General features: G+C 35.8%; 1 protein-coding gene across 1 annotated transcript in view; it reads left to right on the plus strand.

Annotated features, from left to right (window-relative positions):
- Positions 1-1,371: 1,371 nt before the first annotated feature.
- LOC124776259 (integrin beta-PS-like) overlaps positions 1,372-21,116 on the plus strand; it is a 255,767-nt gene continuing 236,022 nt past the window's right edge. The window contains exons 1-2 of the mRNA XM_047251151.1: positions 1,372-1,566; positions 19,343-19,538. Of these exons, the coding sequence (XP_047107107.1) occupies positions 1,411-1,566; positions 19,343-19,538 (352 nt within the window). The 5' untranslated portion in view covers positions 1,372-1,410. The remainder of the gene's footprint in view (positions 1,567-19,342; positions 19,539-21,116) is intronic.

A 21,116-nucleotide genomic window follows, 5' to 3' on the forward strand; every position in this document is an offset into this window, starting at 1 on the left:
TTTAGCATAGGTGCTGAGTCACAGATAGGCACAACAGAACAAAGCAGTGTTTGTGACAGTCTTTCTGTTGTGCCTATCTGCGACTCAGCATCTCTGCTGTATGGTTAGTAGCAACTTTTCTTTTCGCAATATTGAATATGTAAATCAAAACATGGAAGGAAAAAATCTCAGTAATACTGCAATAATGATAATGGTGGTACCGTAATACTGAAGTTTGATTTAAGAGAAAGTAATGGTAGCAGTGCATAACTTACAGCTGATTGAAATCACTATGCAACCCAAAAATCAAGAATAAAGTGGAAAGGAGAATGCAGATCATATGTAAGAGTTGAAGATTAGAAAAAGAGCAGTTTTCTGAAAACTGATCTTTTCTGATGCTGGGCTGCCTACTCATGAAACTGAGCCCACAGCATCCTGAATGCCAGGAAGAATAGATTGATAAATGTGACATTTTGGTTTATAAAAATTAATACTTTCAGCTGTCATCTTTTCTGCACTTCAGTAATTTTATGCAGAAGGCTTTCACAATATAATAATAGATGTATTCTCACTAATATAGTGAAAAAAAACTGAAGATTGAAAATTATTTATTTAAGAAAGGTTGAGAAATTTAGCTCAGCATGCAAAAGCTGCCAATGAACATTCTTGTCAAATAAGCAGGTTACTAGAAAGTAACACCTGTAACTGCTTTTCTGTTTGTACAAGTTTTATTGCCATTTTTATTAATGAGGGTACTGATTTTTCTGCTACTTCATTATATAAATACTCTTATAGTTTATTGATTTCTGCTCTTGATGTACATAAATTTCCAGTTACACAACTGTACTCATTTGCATAGTCAAGAGCATTTGTTGACATGGATATATTAGCATTTTACATAACATTCTACACAATGTCAGGTACATTTTGATGCAAGGTGTTTCATGTCAATAATTTAGCATTTTATCATGTATATGCCACAAGAACAATTAATATAAGGAGTCTGTTAGTGTTGTGATAGTATGTGACACATTTAATATTGCATACTTTAATTTTGTAAAAATGACATTTTGTAACACATAAAGCTGCTGTATAATTAAATTAAATTAAAAATAAATTATGCAGTTACGTGTTACAATATGTAGTTTCTAAGATCTGTCAAGTCTGTGGAAATCAATCAACATAAGGGGTTTAATTTTCTAATTCATCTCAGAATTGGTCACGTTGAGAAAATATGCTTTTATGCCTGTCCACATGTGTAGCAAGTAGCATACCCTACTGTATCATATAATGTTACTGTTGGTGCAGAGTCATTTCCTACATTTCTTTTTTCCATGAACAGGAAGTGGTCTGGCCATATCCTCAGGATGTTGCAATGTTCTTTGAGCCTAGTGTCCTTGTCTTTGCTAGTAACAGTGCCACTGTGTAAAAATGAAGCTGTCTTGCAATACAATCATTCTCATTTTCATATTCATTTTGAATTTTCTGGAAAAAAATGTTGCAGCAAATGACAGAAATAAATGTAGGTCACAAGAAGACTGCAAAAGCTGTATAAGGATGCCTCATTGCATTTGGTGTGCTGTGCCTGTAAGTTACACAAATCTTCGTGAATATTGCATCACTTCTGATATGACTGACATATTACGGAAAAATAACAGTACAGTGCAATGCTTTTTCACCTAGTGAACGCATGAAAAAGTTATTTTCAAATCCTTTCACATGACATGCGTAATATATTTGCATTCATTTTAATTTGAACTATGTAGGTATATTGTAAGATGTAGCTAGAAAATAAATGATACGTGTATTAATATAGGGTTAAATTGATGTTTGAAGCAGTAGTGGGAAGGAACATTTGACTTATTTTAATACAATGATAATATTATTTTTTCATATTTCTAATTTACCATTTCAATTTAACAGTTTTTCCCTTTGAATGTATTTACATTTTTATATAACATTGCTATTTTTTATAGCTTCTTCCTTGTTATTAAAGTAATTTGCTTTTTACCTGTCCAATAAAAAAAAATAATAAAAAATAAAAAAATTAGAGTGAGTGTTTGAAAGTAAATACATTGCTGCAGAAGACAAGCTACGCAGACTTTCAATAGAACTTGTGAGGAATGATGATGGGCTTCTGGAATCAATGTTATGTTCTGAAAGGAAGAAACTGGTATGAATTTAGAGTGCTAGCAGTGATCAAGAGCTGCAACCATTACTGTACAATCTCAAAAATGCTAATCATGAAGTAAATCTCCAGTATAAAAATAAAAGGAATCAGAAGCAATAATAGACATTGAATAAGCTATGTAACACAATTAAAGTTCAACCTTGGAGAATAGCTATGAAACAAATGTTAATTGCTTGAAATTATTGATTACCTTATTTAAAGATTTTTATATTTTCTTCATGAATGTAGACTGTGGTAATAGATATGCATTGTTACACAATTTCCTAACCACTGACACCTCAGGTTTTCATCTGTAAATGCTGTTTATCAGTGAAAGCCATTTTTGATGTATGTGCTGAACACTGTCTTTGTTTTTTAATTATTCATCCTCTCAAGTTGAAGATTCCACCAAATTAGCATTATCAGTGATCAGCTGGTTTATATAAGATTAAGAATGATGAATATGAAATTTCAGGTCTTCATGGAAAGAGGCCTCCTTTAATCTACACAAAAATATGTGCTAAAATGAAAATACATATTGTTGCTAATCAGTACCTACATATCCTAAGAAAATCATGTGATATACTACTGAGAAAAAGCATGGAGTTGTGTCCACACTATGAAGTGCCCACTTTTTAAAGGGTGTTCTTTCCTAATATGCAGTTGGCAAATGTTAGTTTTAATGTATTTGATAAAAAGAATAAAGTATCTATAAAATAACACATCTTATGTTGGATGAAAAGATGGCAGGGGGGGGGGGGAGGGGGGGGGGGGAGAGATTTGGTGAGACATGACTCCTAGGTTTATTAAATATCTACTTCATCCTTTACACTCCAGAGGCCACATTATAGTGTGTGTCAGAGAATACTTCTTGTAACACTGTCATTTTCTTCCCTTTCCTCTTCCATTCGTGAATAGAGCGTGGGAGAACAAGTGTTGATAAACCTTTGTATGGGCTACAATTTCTCTGATTTTTTCCTAATGGCCATTTTGTTTAACATATGGATGGAAGTAATACAGTATCAAAGACGTCTTGGAACACATGCTTCTCAGAATTTTAGTGTTAAACCTCTCCATCATGCACAACACCTCTCTCGTAATGTCTGCCACTGGAGTTCGTTGAGCATCTCCATAATGCTCTTGGCATTACTAAACTATCCTGTAACAAAACATGCCACTCTTCACTGAACCCTCTCTCTCTCCCCCTCTCTCTCTCCCTCCCTCTCTCTCTCTCTCTCTCTTTCTCCTTCTCTTCTGTTAATCCAATCTGGCAAGGGTCTTAGAATGATGAGCACTATCCAAGAATCAATCCTTTGAATATTTTATAAGTCTCTTATTTCATGGATGAATAATATTTCCTTAATCTTCTTCCATCAAATGTGAGCTTGGCATTTACAATGATATTTATGTGGTTGTTCCAGTTTAAGTCACTCCAGACAACTACTCCTAGGTATCTTTTGGCTGTTTCTGTTTGCAGCTGTTAGTCACTGATACCACAATCAAACAGTAATGAGTCTCTTCACCTGTTTAAGTACAACTCATTTCATTGTTTACATTCAGAGTCAACTGCCAGATCTGGCACCAGTCATAAATCTTCCACAGGTCTTCCTGCATTTCACTATAGTCTTCTGATTTGCAACATGCCTATAGAAACAGCATCATCCGTGAACAGCCTCATGCGGCTTCCAATGCTATCTACTAGATCATTTATATTTAAAGTAAATAATAACAGCACTACACAGTTTCTTGAGATACATTCAAAATACCTTTCTATCTGTACCTTTCTTCTCATTAAGAACAATATGTTGAGTTATATCTGCTAGGAAATCCTGAATCCAATCACAAATATGGTCTGATATTTAGTAAGCTTGTATTTTATTCACTAAATGATAGTGCAAAACTGTGTTGAGTGCCTTCTGAAAGTCCAGTAACAAGGCATCAGCATGGTTATCTTTGTCTATGTCACTTTTATTTTGGAAAATCCAGGATGGAAAGTAACAACATTATTAAAAGCAGAGATGCTGAGTCACAGATAGGTACAACAAAAAGACTGTCACAAATAAATAAAGCTTTCAACCATGAAGGCCTTCATCAACAACACACACACACACACACACACACACACACACACACACACACACACACACACACACACACACACATACACATATGCAAACGTAACTCTCACAGACGACCGCATTCTCAAACAACTGGAACCACAATTTTAGTGAGGCAGTGTGGTTTCAGTTGCCCAACACTGCGGTCGTATGTTTGAGTTGTGCCTGTCTGCGACTCAGCATCTCCACTATATGATGAGTAGCAACTTTCTTTTTCATAATAGTGTCACTCTTGTTTTCATAGAAAAACAGACCCCTGCTTACAGAGCCCATATAGATTTTTCTAGGCATGATTTCTTTTCCCTGTGTTATGGTTGAGCTTTGAACATGTTTCATAATTCTGCTACAGATTGATATTAGTGATGGAGGTCTATAACTATGTGATATTATCTGTCAACTCTCCTTCAACAAGAGTGAGCTGCACTTTTTCCAATCTCTTGGCTAGTGGGAAAATTAATCACATAAGAATCGCCATAAAATTGTAGTGAGAAGGTAGATCTTTTATACAAGTAACTGTGTGTTTATGTTTTATTAAATTGCTTAGGCAGGAATTTAAAATAAGTAATAAATTTAATTTAAGTAATAAAATCAGTTAAATTGTAATATAATTCAAAGAAGAGAATCAATTGATTCTTATCTTATCCAAAGTAGATCATCAGTGACTTGTAAGCAATTTTGTGTCTTCGAGTGACTGACCTATAAACAGTGTCTACTGTAGTGCCAGATAAATCATGTATGGGAAACCACTTCTTTCATCGAAAAATATTTACTATTCCAGCATTTAGATAACCCACTAACACTTGTGTATCACATAAGCATGTTTCTTCCATAAATAAACTTATAAACCAGTCTCTTTGATTAAATAAAGCAGCAAAATGTCAAGTAATCACAATATCTCATTGTGGAAACTGTCACAGAGTTGTGAGAAGATATTTGCAGTATGAAGACTGCCTATGTATTTTTCATGTTGTAGCCTGTGAAGAAATGACCCTGAATGCAAATATGACTGACATTTGGCACTAAGTAGTTGTGCTTATCACAAAAGTGTTTTGAAAAACCAAAAAGAGCAGGAACATTCTGACAAAATACGGAAAAAATGCAAGCTGTGGCTATCAGAGTGTTAAAAGGACCCAGGAGGTCCTTCAGCTAGGGATTAGTCATGGGAAGGGAATGTCCGAGTCTGTACAGAACTCCCTGGGTAGGGAATACTAGGTAACTAGTACTTTGAAGCCAAGTGCCAAGTGCAGAGCTCAGTGATGACACATGCAGTTTAGGTTCTCTGGAGAAAGATCTTGGTGAAGAACCACATACAGTGACTATTTGGGAGGGGGCATCTTTTCCACATAACTATAATGGAAGTTTTCTGTGGAGTAAAAGGAGTTGTCAAGGAGAAAATTTCTCAGTTTGTTTTCAAATTCAACTTTGACATCTGTCAGACATTTTATGTCACTGGGTAAGTGGCCAAAAATTTTAGTTAGAACATTATGGACATCCTTTTGTGCTAGAGATAACCTTAATGTGGAGTAATGAATGTAATTTTTTCCTGTTATTGTATGAGGGTGGTTTGAAAAGTTCTTGGAATAACCATGAGGGGTCAGCGCTAGCGCAACGAGTTGTTCCTGTGATATTCATTGGACTGTTGCCTGTAAACACGTGCCATGTCAGTGCTCTTGGAAGATAGCTGTGGCTGTGACATGGCTCTGTTGTTGTTCCCGCATAGTGATTTGCGAAGTTGAAAAAAATCGAGATTCGAGCAGTGATTAAGTTCTTCATAAGGAAAGGTATGAAAGTAAAGGACATTCATGCCGATTTCCAGAATACACTGGGGGATTCTGCTCCTTCATATTCAACTGTTGCCAAGTGGACAAATGAATATAAATTTGCTCAAGAGTGCGTGGATGATGATCTGGGCAGTGATTGCCCAAGATGTGTCACTACTCCAGAAATCAGTGCAAAAGTGCACAAAATGGTCATGGAGGACTGCCGATTGAAAGTGCGTGAAATTGCTCACACTTTCCAGATGTCAACTGAAAAGGTATAGCACATTTTAATTGAAGAATTAGAATTGAAAAAATTATCTGCAAGATGCGTGCCACAACTCTTGACACGCCCGCACACATATGCTGTCACCATGGCAAAATTACACGAACTAAGGTATGAATTGTTGCTACATTGACCTTATTCATCTGATGTGACTCTCTAAGACTTCCATCACTTCCCAAAACTGAAAATTTTTCTTGGTGGATGAAGATTCCCTTCAAACGAAGAATTGATAGCCAGAGTTGACAACTATTTCGCAACCTGGAGGAAACTCATTTTGAGATGGGATCAAGGCACTGGAACATCATTGGATCAAGTGCATTAATCTACAAGGAGACTACATTGAAAAATAAAACAAAAGTTTCATTGATGTAATTACTTTTTTTCTATTCCATTCTGAGAACATTTCAAACCACCCTCGAATTATGTAAATCATTGTTCTAAACCAATGGATTATTTACAACAAATTCCATAACTCCTCAAACAGATGTCTACATGATGAACGTGGATGAACACCACATATTATTCTATATGTGGTGTCTGTTCTTTTAGGCATGTCTGAAAGACAATAAGCGGGACCACAAATTAGTAGTGTGTGGTATAAGTTGAGGATCTGGGTCTGACAGGAGGCGTGCTTGGGTAATCCATGCAGTTGCTGTGGCCACTCTGTCCGAATGATGTAGTGGTCAGCACATCTGCCGTGTAGGCGGGAGATCTGGTTTCAATTTCTGGTCTGGCACAAATTTCCATGACTCCTTAAACAGATGTCCACATGATGAACATGGATAAACACAATGTATTATTCTATATGTGGTGTCTGTTCTTTTAGACATGTCTGAAAGACAATAAGCGGGACCACAAATTAGTAGTGTGTGGTATAAGTTGAGGATCTGGGTCTGACAGGAGGTGTGCTAGGGTAATCCATGCAGTTGCAGTGGCCACTCTGTCCGAATGACATCGTGGTCAGCACATCTGCTTTGTAGGCAGGAGACCTGGTTTCAAATTCTGGTCTGACACAAATTTCCATTCTTGCACCATTGACATAAATTAATACCCACTGACAACTAATGTCTTTAATTTCTTTGTGTCTTGACATATTATTCTTACAGCATGGTTTTGAGCAATGAAAACTTTCATTCTTAAAGATAAGTTATCCTGGAACATTATTCCATATGACATTATTAAATGAAAATATGCAAAATGTGTCAGCTTACTGATTTGTTTCTCCTTACGATCTGAAATGATTCTAAGTGCAAATGTGCCTGAACTAAGTTGTTTTAGGAGTTCCAAAATGTGATTTTTCAAGTTTAAATTCTGATCGATATGGACACCTAGGAATTTTGTAGTTTCAACCCTATTTATTATTTCTTCACCATGTGTTATACTTACCGTTGGTGTAGTAAACCTAGATGTACAGAACTGAATATGCTGTGTCACTTTAAAATTGAGAATGAGACCATTTGCAGAAAATCAGCCAATGGTGCTGTTAATAACATTGTTTGCTGTTTCTTCTGTTGCTGTATGTATGCTTGCATTGATTATAAAACTAGTGTTACCAAAAAAAAAGAACTAGTTCTGTTTGTTGTTTAATAGAGGGCATGGAAAATCATTTACATATTTGAGTAGCAATAGTGGACCTATGATTGAGGAACTCCATTCATGATTTCTACCCAGCAGAATAATCTTCCCTGATTACATTGCTTCAATGACTAGGTGCAACTTTCTTCATTCTTTTTAGATTCATATATATAATATTATCCATTGGTTGGCTATACCATCAACCCACAAAACCTCAGTTAACTAGGAGAATGTTATAATTCACACAATCAGACACCTTAGATAGGTCACAGAAAATACCAACTGCTGCTATTTAATGTGTATAAAGTTTGCTGAGTAAAGGTGTAAATGGCACTCTTTATGAAGCAACTCTTCTGAAATACAATCTGTGGTTTACTGAAGAAATTATTGTTTCTCAAGTGGGATTCTGTTCAATAATGTGTCACCTCCTCAAAAAATTTTGAAAAAGATATCATCAGTGAAACAGGTTGGTAGTTATAGACATCTCTCCTATCACCTTTATTATAGAGGTGTTTAACAGTGGTGTATTTCAGTCTCCCTGAAAAAATTCCTTTTGTTAGTGATACATATTTCATGTGAAACATGGCATATTACATAGGAACAAATCTTTAGTCCTCTGTAGGAGACAACATCAAATCCAGATGAGCTCTTATTTTTGAGTGACTGTATAATTTTTTAAATTTTACAATGAGAAGTTGGTGATACATTCATATGAGTGAATTTTATGAGAGTTGCTGTGATTTTTCTCTTGAACTGTTTGCCCCTATATTTTCTACTATTTTTAACAAATGACTGTTAAACATATTTGCTACCTGTGACTAATCATTTGTAGATTTCCATTGAATTTAATCATGATGTTATCCTGTTGTGTGGCTGATTTCTGTCTCTTATTTCAGTACATTCCATATAACATGAAGTCTGTTGCTAGAAATACATATTTCTGACACAATGTGTATGTTCCTTGAATTTTTAATAACTCACACTAATGTGAAGGTGTGCCACTCTTTACACCCCGAATTTATTTACTTGAATCAGGAGCATACTCATAGGATTCTATAAATTAATGATTTCAGGTAAGGAAATAAAAGGACTTTATGCATATACACAAATACGAAATTGAAATCAAACAGTCATTGCTCAGAAAAAGCAACTGTTACAGCATTTTCTTATGCTGTGAATAACTCTTCCTTGTTGCTAGGATCAGGGAAACATATCTGCTGATACAGATGTTTTGTTGTCTGTATTTCTCCACATGCACACAGTATTGGCCCTTGTAAGTATCCCCATTTCATTAGGTTGTCCTTAGATTTGCCATTGTCTGTAGGTAACCTGTTCATTGATCTCCATGTGGTCCAGTCCAAGTTGTGTCCCACTGTTAAGAATTCTGCTGGCATTATCAGTGCATGGAGATAACCTACACTGGCTACCCACTGTGTTTCTCTGGCTTTCTAGGCTGATGTGTCTTAGTGCAGATGTTGACAATAAAAAGCTCTTCCCAGACTTCAACATTGCATGGTCTACCTCTGAATGCTCCCAGTGAGATTAAACATGCGCAAATAATTTATACAAGAATTCAGGGTAACCAGAGCAGTTTATGTCCAATTCCTGTAATTTCCATTATTTTCTTTTGTCATTTTTGGGCTAATTTTTTCTGAAAGACATAGCTGCTGAACAACTGTAGATACAGTTGTACCAGTCAGTGGAGAAACCAAAAATAGCAGCTCTGATAACACAAGGAGTAACGTTCATAGTATATTTGGACTTTTCCATTACAACATAAAAACTTTAAGGAAGAATGTTGTGCACATCTGTCACTACAGGCAACTGAAAAGTGTAAAATATTTCTGCAGATGTGCAGTGCATAACAGAACATCAATTGGAAGTCACAGAAATTGGACAGGCACACCTAGGTGGATATAAGTTAGGATACCAGTAATTAGTTAGAATGTGAGTAAAAGGGACTGGTTATGTATGCAAAAAATGGAATAAAACTCTTTGGCTGTAAACTTAAATTGGTAGTACATTGAACAGCTCTTTGAATGCTGTACTTAAATTACAGACTGGGAAGCATACAAGCTATCAATGCTGACAGTGTATGGGCCTCTAACAAGAAATGTTTTAAGTTTGATTGAGTAATTAGAGTGAATGCTAATAAGAGTTATTATAAATATTTGGTAAATAATTGTACTATCGACCAGTATCTCTTTTTCCAGCTTTTTAAAAAATATTAGAAAAGGTTGTGTTTAAGTGTCTTCTTAAGCATCTAACTGTAAACAATATAAAGGTGGTATAGAGAAGGCTTTCCACATGCACAGTGAGAATGTACTTCATTCTTTAGACAACAAATCAGAGGCTACTGGCATTTTCTGTGACTGGTCAAAAGCCTTTGACTATGTGAATCACAGCATTCTCTTAAGTAAATTAGAGTATAATGGTGTCACCGGCAGGGCTGTGAAATGGTGCGAGTCACACCTAACTAACAGAAACAAAGAGTGTTGTTGCAAAATATCTGTGGAGTGAACAATCTCTCTTCATCTAACTGGAAATTAATTACATATGGTGTTCCTCAAAGTTCCTTCTTGAGTCCATTGCTTTTTCTTGTATACTTTAATGACCTCTCGTCTGTTACATTGCCAGTTGCTTAGGTTGTTTTGTTTGCAGATGATACAAACATTGCAATAAATAGCAAGTCAAGTACAGATTTATAAATGGCTGCTAATCAAATGATTTAAAGCTAATTTGCAGTCATTAAACTTTGAAAAGATGTGTTAGTCAGTTGGTCGTTTTTGGAATAACCATGCTGGGAGGCAGTGCAACAGCTAACACAAAGAGTATGAATTGGCATGAAATTTATATAATGAGAATAACTACTACTTGCAGTACTGGAATTAGAGCATGGATTGTTGTTGAAACTCAATTAGTGCTATGAACAGTTTTCCTTGTAGCAGAAGAAAAATACAATGCAATGTACAAATACTGAAGTCACAAAAATGAATAATATATACGGGATAATTTTTCTTACTCTGTCCATGGAGATTTTTAGAATGTCTGATTTTGTAGCAAACTTGGTGATTAACAAAAAGTCAATTGTTAGATTATTCACATATATATTTAATAGAAGTCACTATTAGGTTTCACTGATATCATTAATTTACCTCTAATTTTCTGTGGTTGCTGATCATACAGTCCATCCATTAAATCTAGATAATTATCATATATATATTTTAAAGTGTCTTGCAGGATAGAAGAAATTACTGCCTCTTCTGACTGCAGGCAAAAGTCATGCTCATGAACAATCTTGGTGTAATAAATAAAAATATCCTTGTGGCTGTGATAACTTTTAATATATAATTTTGCTTGCATTTTTATACGCACATACCATTCACTAAATACATCGTTGACACATGAGTAAAAATTAAATTTCCTTTTTATGTGTGATCTTAAACATAAGTACTCTCAAGTGAGACTGAAACAAAAGTTGATAAAAAAATTGAATACTCTCTTGACATTGCTCTCCTGTTACAAAGATAATTTTAAAAGGCTATCTTTGCCGTCTTCTGTGCCAATATGCAAATTTCTTATTACTAATGAGTAAAAGAAAACATTTATACAAATTAATAATGAGAAAAAAATAAAAAGGTGTGATACTGGGAGGTAGTTGTTTAGCTATTACACAAACACCCACTGTATGCAGTTCAGAACTTGTAAGAGATTTCCTTCTGACATTTGTATAACATAGAAGACAAGTGGATCAAAGAGGTTGACACTGTCAAATCTCTGGGATTACAACTCAATAGTAAATTCAGTTGGGAAGAGCATACCACAGAATTGCTGAAGCACCTAATCAAGTCTGTATTTGCGGTGAGAATCATGTCAGAATTGGGAGATATAAATATAGAAAAAACTTGCATACTTTGCTTACTTTCTTTGTATTGTGTCATATGGGATCATATTCTGCAATAGGTTGTCAATCTGAGGAAAAGTTTTTAAGAGTGTAAAAGCATGTAATAAGACTCATTTGTGGTGTAAATTCAAGGACATCATGTAGAAACCTGTTCAAAGAACTGGTTGTTCTAACCACTGCCTCTCAGTATATTTATTCCTTAATGAAATTTGTAGCAAGTACTATTTTCAGCCAGTAGCTCAATACATACAAGGGGCAGCATGTAAACCCAACCCGCAAAGTCAACGAACTCTGACACTGCTCTTCTGTCAAGTTTGAATAAAACTCCTCTAGGATACCCAAATACACGCTCCTGCCCACTGTCGTCTCAAACAATATGGGACCCATAACGCTTGTGGTGGAAACAGCACACTGGACACCAATCCTCTCATTATGCAAGGGTATCTGGTGGATCTCATGTTGATTTTTTGTTGACCAGTACCTACTGTTTTGGGAATTTATGCACCCAGACAGGTGGAACCTCACCTTGTCACTCATGATGAGCCTTAAGGGGGCCCAAGACACCACTGGCAACATTTACCAACAGCCATGAACAGAAGGGCACTCTCTTCTGCAGGTAAGGCTTTGTCAGTTATTGCAAAACACTTACCCAGTACAGTTTTAACTTCAGTCCCCTTAAAACATGTCTGCAACTTCTCTCACTCGCATGAACCTGTTAACTCAATGTCCTGGTTGACTTATGACGACTTCTTTTCATTATCTCCTACACCTGCCTCTTTTATTCAGGTGAACAGACAGTTGGTGGACTGTTCCTGGGAGCATTTTGAACTGAACCTGTACACCGCTACTTTTCAGTCAATTCCTGTATGGCTTTTTGCTCACACAGAACGTCCTGGAAATTTCTCCTGAAACAAATTCTTTGTTTTCACAAAAGATCCAGTGTAAATGAACACTTCAACAATGGCAACATGCTCAGTTAATGAATACAGCTTAGTCACACACTCTCACTAACCTGGCTTCACACAACAAGGCTTACAATCTCCTGTCAAATGATCAGGGAAGTGAGTATTATATTTAAATGTTGTATGTTATACTTGTTCCATGCCCATGAGAATCATCTCATTTTTGGATCTATGGAACAAAAACTGAATCTAATCTAATCTAAACTACTCTAATCTATCCATAGTTATTTCAGTAATGATTTCACCTGAGTTAGTTCTGATCGAGGAATCAGACATTGAAGATTTCCATCTATGGCTTGATCCCCACAGTAATATTTCCAACAAGAATAAAGGGATTGTATGAATCTGGCAAAGCCCAGTATAAAATACATGCAAATCTTCTTAACCTTCTGGTGAAAAATAATAAAGTAAAATGAATGCAAACGACAGTAGTACTTGCAAAAAGACACTGCTCAGTGAATAAAAGAAGCATTGTGCAGAAGATGGATATAATCATTTTCTGCATGCCATCTTTTATATGAATAGCAATGTATCTCTGTATACAGATTTATATTGCTTCCTGGATTATAAAATAGCAAGCTGGAACTAAACCATCTGTCATGATTTTGTCCTGTAAAAACTTAAATTGTTCTCTTTCTTAAATGTCATCTAAATAATACCTATTCACGTCTTATGTATACTGTTTATGCCCAAATCCTATGATAATTTTTGATCCACTGACTGGAGTAGTGTATTTTTACTGGAAATGTTATTTATTTATTTATTTTGATCCAACATCAACTGATTACAAAAAAAGGTTTTTTTTTGTTCCAGTCTTCTGGATAAGTCAGAGCCTTACTTACTAGGGTTACATATTATTGGCTGGCACTTTTATCTACACAACTTTTTCTAAATTTAGTTGAGAGAACAGAGTTACATATATGGACTATACATAAAAAAATTGTTATTGCCATACTTAGATTAAGGAATCTACAGCTTGTAGCACAGTATTCATATTTGACATTCAAATATTTACAGTTTGTGACACAGTCTACGATCTGAGATTACATATATTTTTAGATAGATGGTCTTCCATCATACGAGTGTACTAAATCTAGAAACTCATCTATTGAATATACAGGATTGTTTAGGAGCCATAATTTTAATTTCATTTTTAGTTTTGTAATGGGCAATTTGGAGATATTAGGATGGAAGCAATTCAGTAGTTTTATGCCTGCATAGTGAGGGCTTTTTCTCATAAAGTGTTGTTCTATGAGAGATGATGTGGGGTCTCTCTCTACCTCTAGTGTTGTGATCGTGTATTTCTTTATTAAGTGTTTTGTTACTGTTTACTGCCATAATGATTATCTTCAGCACATACAGGTTTGAACAGTTAGTATTTTAAATTCTTTTAACAAATTTCTTCAGGACTCCCTGGCACATTTCTTTCCCATAATTCTAAGTGCCTTCTTCTATAGGGTATGTACTTTTTCATATTACCTTTACTGCTGGATCCCCATACCTCTATCCCATAACTTAGATGGGATTCAAATAGGGCAAAATATATTTGCCTGAGAGTGGTGATGTTATAAAAAGGTGTCAGTTTTCTTAGGACATATATGGTAGTACATAGCTTTTTGCAAATATCATTCACATGATCAGACCAGCTTAACTCTGCATCTAGTGTGAGGCCAAGAAATTTGGCTGAGTATTGTTTTTTAATGTATTCGTCACCCATTAAGATTTGGTTTTCATGAGTTTTGTGCCTCCCAAGATCAAATTCAATATAGACAGATTTATTTGTGTTTAATTTTAGTTTGTTTTCATTAAAATACTGCAGAATTAAGCCTGCTGCTGTATTGGATTCCACTTTGATCTGTGAATAGCTTGGATTGCTGCATATTAACATGGTATCATCTGCATATAAGATAGCTGTTGCATGGTTTGTTATGGACTGAATATCATTTACATGGATAATAAAAAGAAGTGGTCCTAATATTGACCCCTGTGGAATACCAAAATTTATGTCAGTGGTGTTTGTATGCTCCCTCTGTAGTGCTAATAGACACAAACTGCTTCCTATTTGTCAAGTAGGACCTCATCAGATTATGGGATGTGCCTCGAATGCCATAGTTCCACAGTTTGTCCAGAAATATGGTCATATCAACACAGTCAAATGCTTTGTGTAAGTCTAGAAAGATGCCACATACATGTTCTTTATTATCTATTGCTTGAGTGACACCTTCGATTAAGTTGGATGCCGCTGTAATGGTGGATGACCCCTTGACAAACCCATACTGCCCCTTAGAAATCACTTTTTTGCATACCAGGAAGTTCCAGATTCTTATGTATATTACTTTCTCAAAGATTTTGGATATTATTGGAAGAACAGAAATGGGTCGAAAGTTTTCTACTAAATTCCTGTTTCCTTTCTTAAAAATAGGCACAACTCGGGAAATTTTCAACTCATCTGGAAATAGACCATCTTCCATATGAGAATTGATAACTGTTGATAAAGGTGATGCAATTTTATGTATACATTTCTTAAGAGTGTCCAGACTAAAACCATCATATCCTGCTGCATGAGAATTCTTTAAGCTACTCACTATTTTAATTATTTCTTCTTTACTTGTTGACATCAAAAATATACTGGTGTTCCTCTGAATTTGTATTTATGATTTTTAAGCTGATTGTTTATGCTGGAGCCAACAGAAGCAAAGTAATTGTTAAATAGATCTGCTATCTTATTCTGATCAGTTTCTATTGTGCCGTTTATCAGCAAGTGATTTTCAGTTGTATGGTTCCCAGATTTACCTATTTCTCTATTTACTAGTGACCATGATGTTTTGGAGATATTATTTGAGTTCTGAATGACACTTTCAAAATGATTTTTTTTTCTGAAATTAGGAGGTCTACATAGTATTTCTGATACTTTTTGAACTCTTCTTTTAATTTTTTATTGCTCAAGTCATTTAACATAGCATACTCATACCATCTTAGTTTTTCTCTAGCCTCAGTGACTGAACTTGATATCCAGTTTCGGGTTACAGCATGTGTCTGAATTCTCTTTTTTTTAATGGGCAGGCTTGGTTAAGAATGTAGAATAGTTCACTTGAGAATTTGCTATAACTATGAATTGTCGTTAGAACACTGTTCCAATCCACATTCCTTAGCATATTATTCAACTGAGTTAAAGGTAATGAATAATTGAACCTATGATAAATATGTGTAAGAGTAGATATGAGTTGAGCTAATAGGCAGCCTTAGAAATATTGACACTATCTACTAGTAAGATCAACATCCAGACTTTACGGTAGCATGTTTCAGTTTTTCTGAAACTCATTAACTTACTAAACAATTAATATTGAAGTTCATACACATCAAAAATTTCTATTGTATTAGCCATATGATTGGTAGATTTCAGCTTTTACCACTATACTTTTGTTGTCCTAATTTTCCTTGGCTGAATGGGACCCTCCATTAATTAATTAAGAAGTTACTGAAATGAACATAAATTGTTATAAATCTAAATATTGCTGTCATACTTATAATCAGCGAATTCTCAATGTAGACACACAAAATTGTTCTGTCATTTTTTTCTTTGTTAATTAACAGTTTATTGTGTAAACTAAAGTATTATTTGAGAATACATTTCAGTCTGGTAAGTAAAATATAACCTGGCAGTTTTTCAAACTGTTATGTACAGGGTTATTACAAATGATTGCAGCGATTTCACAGCTCTACAATAACTTTATTATTTGAGATATTTTCACAATGCTTTGCACACACATACAAAAACTCAAAAAGTTTTTTTAGGCATTCACAAATGTTCGATATGTGCCCCTTTAGTGATTCGGCAGACATCAAGCCAATAATCAAGTTCCTCCCACACTAGGCGCAGCATGTCCCCATCAATGAGTTGGAAAGCATTGTTGATGCGAGCTCGCAGTTCTGGCACGTTTCTTGGTAGAGGAGGTTTAAACACTGAATCTTTCACATAACACCACAGAAAGAAATCGCATGGGGTTAAGTCGGGAGAGCGTGGAGGCCATGACATGAATTGCTGATCATGATCTCCACCGCGCCGAAAATTCAAAGCGTTTGACTTTGTCATCGGGTGTCAGGGCTTGTAGCAATTGTAAACGGTAAGGCTTCTGCTTTAGCCTTTCCCGTAAGATTTTCCAAACCGTCGGCTGTGGTACGTTTAACTCCCTGCTTGCTTTATTCGTCGACTGCTGCGGGCTACGCGTGAAACTTGCCCGCACGCGTTCAACCGTTTCTTCGCTCACTGCAGGCCAACCCGTTGATTTCCCCTTACAGAGGCATCCAGAAGCTTTAAACTGCGCATACCATCACCAAATGGAGTTAGCAGTTGGTGGATCTTTGTTGAACTTCGTCCTGAAGTGTCGTTGCACTGTTATGACTGACTGATGTGAGTGCATTTCAAGCACGACATACGCTTTCTCGGCTCCTGTTCCCATTTTGTCTCACTGCGCTCTCGAGTGCTCTGGCGGCAGAAACCCGAAGTGCGGCTTCAGCCAAACAAAACTTTATGAGTTTTTCTACGTATCTGTAGTGTGCCGTGACCATATGTCAATGAATGGAGCTACAGTGAATTTATGAAATCGCTTCAATCATTTGTAATAGCCCTGTAGTTTCCAAAATATTGAAATGTCCATATGTCACTCTCTATAAGGCAAACCCCACCTCAAAATCTTCAATCCTGCATGAGCTAGCATAGGAACTAAAACTATGTAACAAGTCTGCTGTCAGCATTCATACACACAACATTAGTATAATGATGTAGGAGTAATTTTATATGTCATATCACTGTGATCCACCCTGATCAAAGTGCAGTTCACACATATCAATCAACTGTAAAATAATGCTTCAAGGCTGCTGCCCTGTTAATATTCTGGTGATAATTACACAGTGTTAGCTGTATACATTACTGTGCATTATTATTAGGCAACTGTGTCCACTATCTGTATTACTTGATAACAGCTTCGTAATGTCCATCTGTTAGCCTTAATGCACAAAAGTGTGCTGCATCTGCCACTGTTAGTCTGATTAGTAAGACACTGAAAGTGCCTGCCTGTGAAAAACATCTTATGTGAGAGCTGAAACTGATAATCACATGGCTAATAGTGAAAATAAATGAGGAACAAGTCACATTAATTAAAAACTGTGGGGTGTATGTTATTGGAATATTTCCCATAATGCCAATTTTACAGCAATCCAACAAACTTTCTTCGATTAGGCACCATGAGGAAATAGAATTCGCAATATCTTCTTTTCATTAGAAAGAAGCAACATATTTTTGTCCTAAAAGAATCAGACAAGCTGAAATCACAAGCCAAATTTTAACTTATCACATTCCATTGCCACAACATATTTTCTGCAAGGAGTAAAATAATCCCATCTGATGTATATCCTTTAAAAACGGTAAAAGTAGTTTCTGATTTAACCATTGAGAAGGGATAAATATACTCAATAAATATTTAACGGGCATGAAAGCTAGCATAAAAATTAATTTTTACTTGAAGAGTAAATGTCAGTGTTCACTTTTAGATGTGTTCCCTATACTAAATGTGTAATTACTGATTATGAGTAGAGAGGGATTAACAATTTAGGGGAATTTACAGATGAGTCCAAGGAAAGCAGAGCAGCAATGTAAGAATTGCTACATGTAATACAAAGTTTGTTTCAATAGTTAGATTACATCCCTGGAGAAACCAGAAACTCTCTAGAGATTTTCAGTTGAAAGTGAAGTAAAGACTTATAGAGTGACATTAATAATCCATCTTTCTCTTCCTCTCTTTTCTGTATCAAGATGTCTCATCTTGCATAAAAAAGTATGCTATGATGCTGAACTTCCAAAATCAGAGTGTCTTGCGTTTGAAGGTGCAGAGAAAAAGCAAAGTATCTTAAAATAGTTTTTCTAAAAGAAGGAACAAAATACTATGAATTTAATTTTATTTGCATAATGCATTTATCTTCACTGGTAGTTGGCAGTGATTTATCATCACAGTTTCTAGTCTTAATTGTATTTGAATGAACCTGTGGCTGTGAAGTCTGGAGATCCAGGATTTTAATTTCTCATTTCTAGTTTCAGCACTTACTACATGATGAAAGTTGATACCTTGCGCACCTATCTGAATTAGCTCTATCCTTTTCAAAATTTCCTTATTAATAGAATAATGTTGACAATTTCAAACTGTAATTTTGTGTGGACATTATTATTTTTATGGCTGAAGAAATACTGTGCAACTCTTTCCACAAAAAGAGTTTTCTGTGAAAGCTTTCATATGATATTCAACTAGGAAAGAGATGGTCAGTGGACATGTGGAGCAAAATCGAATTTTCCGATTAGCTGCTTTTGAAATTCTGTTATGTTTATCATTGTTATTTTAACACTCAAAAATTTAGGACGTATAAAAAGTTTAAAATGTTAAGAACATTATGTGTTATAAATTTTTTTCCACATGGTAGTGCCTGCGTGTATTCACCCACCCATTCACCCCCCCCCCCCTCCCACTCTCTACAGAGAGAGAGAGAGAGAGAGAGAGAGAGAGAGAGAGTGTACATACTCTCACTGTTTTGATTTTTTTAGGTTACCTCAGAAAATTTACCAAGTTATCGTTGTGAAGATCTAAATGAAGCAACAGATGACTGGTGTAATCAGAAATATGTAAAAAATCCATTAAATGAACAAGCCATTCCTGTTGAACACCAAAAACCGCTTGGAAAAATCAATGGTTCGGCAGTACAAATTACTCCGCAGAGAGTGGAACTGAAAATGAGAATCGGTATGTACATATTTATGGTAGTAATAGCAGTAGAAGTATGGCAAAAGTAGCAGGAGCAGTAGTAGGACTATTCATAGTAGTAGTAGTAGAAGTTATAGTTGTAATATTGATAATATCAAATGTACTCAGACCATAATCAACAAAAAAATGCAGAATTATTCAAGATTATCAGTCTTGAGCTATGAGACCATCATTAAGATGTCAAGCTAGAAGTAGATGATTAACAGCTGTGTAACTGAATGAAGAAGAATGCTTAAAAAAAACAATGAAATAGTAGTTTACTGTTAAAAAATTAATATGTTAAATTTAACCCAACTAACAAGTAATAACAATGACATTTTATACCACTTTAACAATTTTAAATCATTAATTCAATTTTTAACATGTGCTTCTCTTTCTTAATGTGTAAGTTGATTGTTTACACATCCCTGAAAATTATTCACTATGGTGATATGACACACGTTTGCTGGTGATTGTTGTAGAAAGTGATACTGGGTGCCTATTTCTTGTAAATTAAATTAATAATAAAATTTTGTTTTACATATGTTCTTATTTATTATTTATTTAGTATTCATTTTTGTGTATGTATCAAGGCATTTTATCTGTGGTCTTAAATAGCTTTAGCCTTATTAGGTAGTAGTGACTTAGTAGTTAGTTATTTAATTGGATAGATAAAAAAATCTACTCACCATGCAGCATCAGAACACACACATAATGAGGGAGGGGGAGAGAGGAGAAGGGGGAGGGAGAAGGGGGAGAAGGGGAAGGGGGATGAAGAGAGTGTTCACATGGGAGAGTGGTCGGAGAAGGCAGCGCACAGTCTGGATGGAGAGTGGTGTAGACAGAAGCTAGAAGGCAAAAGCTAAGGGGAGGCAGTGAGAACAGGTTAGTACAGGTTTAGTTAGACCAGGGAATTGGGGAGTGCTGGTTACATTTGAGAGACAATTCCTATTTTGTAGTTCAGACAAACTTATGATGACAAGTAACCAACAGTCTGCTCAAATGAATGGCCACTGCCATACTGTGGCACAACGTGAACTTGCCCATTCATTTGCCAAACATGCTGCACACCATGACAGTAATGACTACAATAGCTGCTTCAATATGCAGGCCATTTGGATACTCTCTTCCAGCACTATTTTTCTGAACTACGCATTGGTAATTGTGTCTCCAACATGTCCAGTACTGTCGCAGCTCCCTGGTCTAAACCTCCACTGACCTGTTCCACCTGACTCATCTTATCTTTTCCCTTTTTCTCTTCTGTCCATGTCTGTCCTTCTCCATGCAGATAGTGCAACACCTTTCTCCACCACCCTTCCTTTCCCTCCCCCTCCTCTTTCTGCAGGTGCTCTCTCTCTCTCTCTCTCTCTCTCTCTCTCTCTCTCTCTCTCTCTCTCTCTCTCTCTCCCTCTCCCCCTCCCCCCATCCTCCTCCCCCCCCTCCACCTCTCCATTTTTTCTTCCCCCTTTTCACTTTCCAACCCTCTCCCTTCTCATTTTACTCCGTTTCTCCCTCTTGACCCTTTTTCCCCTTCTTCATTTTTCCCTTCCCTTTCCGCATCTCACTATTCCTGCATCT

This window comes from Schistocerca piceifrons, chromosome 2 (assembly GCF_021461385.2).
Source record: "Schistocerca piceifrons isolate TAMUIC-IGC-003096 chromosome 2, iqSchPice1.1, whole genome shotgun sequence".
Taxonomy (NCBI): Eukaryota; Metazoa; Arthropoda; class Insecta; order Orthoptera; family Acrididae; genus Schistocerca; species Schistocerca piceifrons.